We start from the raw sequence: 7,655 nt of genomic DNA, 5'->3' as shown, positions 1-7,655 counted from the left end.
AGGCGCAAACAACAGCAGTGAAGCCCCACCCCCGCTGCCCCCCAAGTCCCCCAGCTTCCAGGCCCCGCCGCAGAAACCCAATGCGCAGGTCTTGCCGGCGCCGCCCGCCCCTCCGGGAGCCCAGCCGTTTCTGCAGAAGAAGAGGCACGGCCGGGGCCCAGGTAAGTGCACCATGAGCCCAGGGCGACCATCAGAGGATCATTCCTTGCCAGCAGTTGTGGCTGTGCTCAGGAACAAGGGACAGGCCTTCTCCTGTGAGCCACTTGGTAACACCCTGGGATGCCTCAAACCTTAGGATTGCATTTTAGGCCAGAGCTACTCAGTGCCCCCCGTGGAGCACAATACAGCCTTGGCGTTGTGTGGAACTTATTATTAGAGGTATCCATTTTAGAGATGGAAACCAAGGATAAAGGAGGCCGGAGACTTGCCCCAAATCATGTGAAATGCTAAGCAAGGAGTTCTGGCCTTGATCCCTGCTGTTACTAACTGTGTGACCCTTTGCAACCACTTAGCCTCTCTGTGCTCCCTTCTCCTCATCTGTAAAATGGGGGTAGATAGCATTCATTCCTACCTCCTGGGCTTGTTAGAAGAATTAAGTGAGTTCTCATGTTAAGGTGCTTGGAACAGGGCCTGACAACTGTGAGCTTTATAGCAGAGTCATTTCTTCGTAAATGTGCATGTGTGCAGGTATGGATGTGTGTGTTGGAGTATGTTTGTGTGTGTGGATGAATGTGTGTGTGTGTTGAGGTATGTGTAGATGTGTGTTTATGAGTGTGTGCATATGTTTTTTGAGTGTGTGTGTGTCGATGAGTGTGTGGCCGTGGATGTGGGTGTGTGTGGATGTGTGTTAATGAGTGTGTGCGTATTTTTTAGTGTGTTTGCATGAATGAGTATGTGGTTGTGGATGTGGGTGTGTGTGGATGTGTGTTTATGAGTGTGTGCATATTTTTGAGTGTGTTTGTGTGCATGGATGAGCATGTGGTCGTGGATGTGGGTGTGTGTCAACATCCTTCCCACTCCAAATCTACTCCCTGGGGTGAAGTGGGAATGGGGAGCATGTGGTTTGTTTCCAGAACCGGGTTTTCCATAGAATATTGACGTGAGTTATTCCAGTGTGGTCCCCAGAGGGAATCGTCACCAGCCCTCTGGAGGTTGGGTTTGTACTCTCCTTGGTTCCCACAATTCTCCACTGACTTGTGAAAACTGAGGGTCGATATTTTCAGCCAAATATTAAAAATAATTCCTGTACATATCCAGCACAGACAATTTTGAATGGCATGTGCATGCCCCAGGACTGGCTTCCCTGCTCCCTGTAGCAGTGGGGCTTCATCCACCTTTAGTGACCATCTGAATGGAAAGCACATCCATATGTCCACACACACACCCATGTCCATGCACACACACTTATCCACACACACTCAAAACACAGGCACACACTCATAAACACATGTCCATGCACACCCACATCCACAGCCACATAATCATCCACGCACACAAACACACTCAGAACACATGCACGCACCCATAAACACATGTCCATACATCCCCACATCCATGGCTGCACACTCATCCATGCACACACACTCAAAACATGCACACACTCATTAGCACACATTCACACATACCCACATCCACAGCCACACACATGACTGCGTAGTCATACACACAACAAACACACTCAAAATGTGCACACACTCATAAACACATGTCCACACACACCCACATCCACGGCCACATACTCATCCAGCACACAAACACACTAAAAAACACATGAACATACTCATAAACATACATCCACATCCAGCACATACACACACACTCACCCACACATGCAAACATACTCTTAACACACATCCATACTTATGTGCATACACACATTTCTTTGTCTTTTAAAAAATCTTTTGATGCAGAAAGTTTCTTAAATGTATTTACTTGAACTAAAAAGAATACAAGCTTACTGTAGAGCAAGTAGAGGGAAATTGAAATCATCCAGAGATGAAAATGGCCATTTGGATATGTTTCCTTCGTTTTTTTCCTGAATATGTATACATGTTTACATGACTAACACCATTATGTATACATGTTTACATGACTAACACCATTTTGCACTTACAGTTTTGTGTTCTGCTTTTTTAATATCATTTTAAAAGCAGTTTTATCAAATTGTTAAAAATTTATTACAAGTATGTTAATTTGATCAATATCAGTATATTATATTCCTAGTGAGATATCTGAGCTGATTCTATTTTTTGTTATTATGAATAATGTTGCAAGGAATATTGTCATAGAAATTTTAGTCTACATTTTAGATTTGTAAATTTCTTAAAGGGAATTCCTGGTACAAAGGGCAAAGATAGTTTTAAGATTCTTAATCACAAGAGATAAGGTTTTAATCATTCTTTCAGCTGACTGATCATGCTGAGAGCCAGCATTCATACTGGTAAGGCCCTTATTTGTGATTTTTAAATGTTCATGGTGTGGTGAGAAAAACTATGCTTTGGATTCAGAGGGGTTTGAGTTCAAATTCTCAGTTCCCTTCCCACTCCTATGGAATCTCGTACCAGTTGGACTTTTTCTTAATCATCTTGGTTTTTTCATTTGACATATGGCAATAATAATAACACCTTTCACATAGGAGCATTAGAAATATTAAATGAGAAAATGCACACAAAAGGCTTGCATGTGACTTAGGCTCTGTCAGTGGTATTTCCCTCCCGCACAAAGGGGCAGCTCTTTATCCAGAAGAGGGTCAGCAACCCCTTTAGCCCTTACCCCGCTTGCCTGCTTGTGGGAGCACGTCGATTCCTAGTGGATCCCTGCGCCCAGGAAGGAAAGGCCAGAAAGGGAGAGGAAGGAGGCAGAGAAGGAAAAAGGATGATGGGCAGATGCTGAAGGGAGAGGGGACGCTAGGGTGGTGGCTGGCGGCTGAGCACCTGCTACAACTGGAGTGCCCGTACCTGCTCCAGGGCAGTGATCCCCAGGCCAGGAGCGGATGCTTGTCTGGCCTCTGTTTTGATGTCTCTGGATGTGACACTTGGTGTGTCCTTGTATACAGTGAGGGTGTTTTCTGCTTCAGCACAACTTGGGAGGAGGAGAAGGAGGTCAGAGGTCGTGACTGAAATCTTGACACAGATAATAGTGGTGTGTTGTCATCATTTTACAAAGCAGGGTGATGTGTGCAATGTCACTGGAAAAATAAGCAGCAGTAGAACACCTGCGCTGATGTGCCAAGACAGAGGGTTATGATTGCCAATGAGAGAGTGAGCCTCCCACAGGTGTGATCAGGGGAAGACTTGAGGAAGTAGGTTGGATGTAATTGGGCTCTGGGTGGGCACGTAGGGTTTCAGCTGACTGGAAGGAGAACCAGGGGCTGGCAGTGCTAAAGAACCAGTGTGTGTGGAAACGCAGGGCAGAAGAAGCCCCTGACAACTCCTGCTAGCCTCTTCCGGGCCTCACTTGCAGACAGCCCTTCTGGTCTTGTGACTCTACAGTGATTCCCTTCTTTGGGCTATACCCTCTGATGATGAGGGTTTCACCATCAGTCTTACTGCATGCCACTCAACTTAGATCAACTCATTTAATCTCAGTGACCCTAGGAGGTGTGTGTACTATTATTATTCCCACTTTACAGAGGAGGAAACTGAGGCACAAAGAGGCTATGTTCCTTATCCCAATGGGAGAGCTGCAATTCAGTGCCAAGCAGGTTGGCTCCAGAAGCCACCCTTTTTACTCACTGTGTCATAGCACATCCAGAGATCTAAATGCCTGACTTCTCACGTAAGGTTATAGTATCCATTGTCTTCATTCCTGTGTCTCAATACACCATCATCTTCTCTGTAAGGGACCAGTGGGGGAAAGCTAAATCCACCCCCTGCACCCCCTGCGAGATCGCCCACCACAGAGCTTTCAAGCAAGAGCCAGCAGACCTCAACCTGGACCCCAACACAGCAGCCTGGAGGTCAACTGCGAAATGGAAACCTGCACATCATTGGTAAGTGGGGTGTGCCTCCACTGGGCTGGCTGCTCATAGGAAAGTGATTTCCCTGGTCCACTGCAGAGGAGAGTTTGCAGCCACAGTGCTGTTGTTTTCATGCGTGTGCTTCTCAGTGAATAGGGGGCTCGCCCTAGCACCGAACAGCCCACTGGTTCTGTTAAATAGGGTTTCTCCCAAGGTTTTCTGGGTTGTTCCAGGGCTCACTCTCTAGCCTTCTGATCAGATTAGGGAAAGAGAAAAAAGAAGCCAACATTTAAACCCTGTGTATGTATGTGTGTGTGCGCGTATGTGCGTGTGTCCCCATGGAGAAGTTGATGCATAAGCTGGAAAGATGAGAGTGACTTGGATTAGGGGAAGGAATGGATGAAAGGCCCACCAGGCAGAGGACAATTAGAGTAAAAGTATGGAGGTAGGAAGGAAAGTCACCTGGGCTTCGAAGTGAGACCATAGAATCTTTGGATCCCTTCTGCGTGCTGGGCTACTGTCAGACACAAGGCCCAGATCACAAAGCAGGGACTCAGCCCGTGAAAGGGTCCAAGAGCCTTCCCCTCCTGCAACAAGAGCTCAGGGAAGAAGCTGTTGGTGCTAGGGAGCCTGGGTCCTGCACTGGACACAGGCCATGCTTCTCCCACCAGCCACACTGAGGACTTTTTTCTGCCCACCTCTCCCTCCTCCCAAGGCCCTCCTAGGAGCTGAGTAGGTGCTTCTGGTTGCTGGGACTTAACTGGTACTTTATTGGTACCAGGGTCTCAACCTCTGACTCCGAACCCTGGAAAGCCCAGTGCCACTTCTGCCATTTTTGCAGCTTCCCCAGGGTGTTTTGGGGTGCATTGGGGTGGGTGATGGGCAGTAACTATGGATTCCTCTTTACCTGCCTCCCTTCATCCCAGCTAACAAGTGAAACGTGAGAGGTGGGCAGATGTCTTAGGAGTGGCCCTGCCCTTAAAAATTCCTGCACTGAGCAGGCAAACAGAAAACAGTGTATTCCATCAGAGTAACCTGTGTGCTCCCAGAAATGATCAAACATTGGGTCATGACAGTAATCTGAGTAAACTTTATCATTTCCCACATGTGCAGATGACTTTGAGTCTAAATTCACATTCCATTCAGTGGAAGACTTTCCCCCTCCGGATGAATATAAACCATGCCAGAAGATCTACCCCAGCAAGATCCCCAGAAGTAAGTACCACCTTGATAAGACTCCTGGCTTTTCCTCACCCTCCAAAATTAGGTGCTTGGTGTGTAAGGATTGGTCACAGACTGTCTGAATGATGATGCATGATGTCACTGTACTATGCAAGGGTGTAGTGCTGTACATACTTCTGGAAGTTTCAGAACATTTATTTGTCCTAATACCAAAAGGTTCATTTAGAAGTTTCTACAGAAGACTGAGGTTAACGTTGGCCTCAGATTTGGATGTCTAAATTTACATACCACTCATTCCACTCCTCCCTGGAGCATTTTGAAGAGGAAACCAAACACCCCAAAACAACAGCAAAATGGGATACAGAAGCTTTGCATGAATGAACTTGAAAATCTCCAATTCAGAACTCTGGCAAACCACGAAACAGAATTTCCTCAGGTCAGAGGTTCTCAACTTTGGCTACATCAGCATGACCTTAAGGAAGCTTTAACAAATCCTGAAGGCCAAGCTACATGTAGACCAACTAATCAGAATAGCTAGGGTGAGATCCAGGTGTTGATTTTTTTTTTTTTTTTTTTGAGTTGGAGTCTCACTCTGTCGCCCAGACTGGAGTGCAGTGGCCACTCCCGGCCACCCCAGACTCGACCCGCTGGGCTCCGGCAATCCTTCCACCTCAGCCTAACAAGTAGCCGGAATTATAGGCATGCGCTAACACGCCCGGCTGATTTTTTGATTTATTGTAGAGATGAGGTCTTGCTGCGCAGGCGGCTCTCGAACCCACGGGCTCAGGCAATCTACTCACCTCAACCTCCCAAAGGCGCGGGATTACAGGCTGAGCCACCGAGCCCGGCTAGGTGTTGATATTTTTGAAAGCTGACAGGTGATTCCAGCGCACAGCCAAGGCTGAGAATCACAGTGCAGTCAGAGCCTGCCTCCTTCTGATTTCATTTTGTGGTAAGGCTTCAAAAGAAGCCTTAGCTTGACTCAGCTTACCTGTTCAGCCTTAAGAGCAGAGAGATAGGGCCTGGCCTGCCCATTAATTAACAGGAGCCCATTCTTGTCTGTTGCTGGACCAATCAAATTGGGCAGTAACATGGTAGCAGAGACAACAATTTAGGGTCAGAGTCAGATGTCTTCCCACCCCACATTCTGAGGCCCAGACAGCTGTGGACCCAAATGTAAAATCATCTGAGTCCAGGGTTTGCCCATGACCGGGAATTGAAAACCAGGCTCTTTGGCTCTCTTCTTTCAGAAGGACTTTGGTGACGTCCCATCTGCAGGACCCAGCTTCCTGCAGAGCAGGAGGACTCAAGCCTGCTCTCTGCTCAGGTAGAAATCCTTTCAGGATCAGCCTGGGCTGGTCTTTCTCTGCCCACCTGTGGGACTGCACATTTAGAAGATATGACCTTGTGTGCTTTTTGAATAATATGTAAATACCACTGTTCTGAATTAAGAGAGAGAGGTAAAAAAGAGGGAGCACTTTAAAGGAAGCCATTATCAATAGCCCTTGAAGATGCAGCAACAGAAGACAGGTGCTATGTCCTCTTGTATTCTGACTCATTCAACAAATGCACATAAATTGCCCATTATGCAACAAATGCCCTGCTAGCACCAGAGGCTGCAAAGTATAAGAAACAAGCACACTCCTGAGACAGATGTGGGAGAAATTAGCTGTGACCTGATGAGAGTGTCTAAATCAATGATTGTTTAGAGCACTCAGGGCACTCCAGTGGGCATGGGGGTAGAAGCAGACAGGACCAACCCCGGAGAAGGCACCATAGTGCTTGGTGCTTGTAGGAACCACAAGTCAGTCCCACATGGTGCGTCAGGACACAAGGTGCCTGGCTGGGGTAAGACCACACAGGCTACCAGAGGTGTTAGGTTGGGAGGGTGTATCAATATGCAACACCCCTTTCCCATCTTGTGAAGTATTTACAGGAATCAGGTAGACGAAGACCTAAGTGGCTGTGTTCTTATAGGAGGACACGACTTGGGTGTTCAACAACAACGGACTTCTTTTTTATTTTTTGAGTTGGAGTCTCACTGTTGCCCAGACTGGAGTGCAGTGGCCGCTTCCAGCCACCGCAGCCTCGATCTGCTGGGCTCTGGCGATCCTTCCGCCTCAGACTTCCAAGTAGCCGGAACTACAGGCGCATGCTACCATGCCGGGCTAATTTTTGATTTATTGTAGAGATGAGGTCTCAACAAGTTGCCCGGGTGGGTCTTGAACCCACGGGCTCAGGCAATTTACTCACCTCAGCCTCCCAAAGTGCTGGGATTACAGACTGAGCCACCGAGCCCAGCCACAATGAGCTTCTTAATGCAGCACCCTGAAAGAGGTCCACTCACTCCCCTAGGTAAGGTGGCACACACATCAGGAAACTGAGGTTGCCCCTGAACCTGCAGTCACAGAAGCTGCCTCCAAGGACCTTCTGTGTGGCAGGGAGAGCAGAGAACACGGAAGGAGCAGAGCACAGGGCCCTTCATTAACAGGCAGCCAGATTTCAGAGCACCTGG

General features: G+C 47.7%; 2 protein-coding genes across 2 annotated transcripts in view; one reads left to right on the top strand and one right to left on the bottom strand.

Moving 5' to 3' along the window:
- Nucleotides 1-7,655, bottom strand: part of SCRN1 (secernin 1) — an 84,231-nt gene that overhangs the window by 4,380 nt on the left and 72,196 nt on the right. The gene's annotated exons all lie outside the window — the stretch shown is intronic.
- Nucleotides 1-7,655, top strand: part of WIPF3 (WAS/WASL interacting protein family member 3) — a 77,626-nt gene that overhangs the window by 49,395 nt on the left and 20,576 nt on the right. Inside the window, exons 5-7 of the mRNA XM_021718024.1 lie at nt 3-161; nt 3,842-3,991; nt 5,072-5,173. Of these exons, the coding sequence (XP_021573699.1) occupies nt 3-161; nt 3,842-3,991; nt 5,072-5,173 (411 nt within the window). The remainder of the gene's footprint in view (nt 1-2; nt 162-3,841; nt 3,992-5,071; nt 5,174-7,655) is intronic.

Source organism: Carlito syrichta, unplaced genomic scaffold (assembly GCF_000164805.1).
Source record: "Carlito syrichta isolate Samal-C Ts95f unplaced genomic scaffold, Tarsius_syrichta-2.0.1 Scaffold311717, whole genome shotgun sequence".
NCBI lineage: Eukaryota > Metazoa > Chordata > Mammalia > Primates > Tarsiidae > Carlito > Carlito syrichta.
Note: the sequence above shows the minus strand (reverse complement) of the source record. Positions and strands in the feature narration are given on the sequence as shown.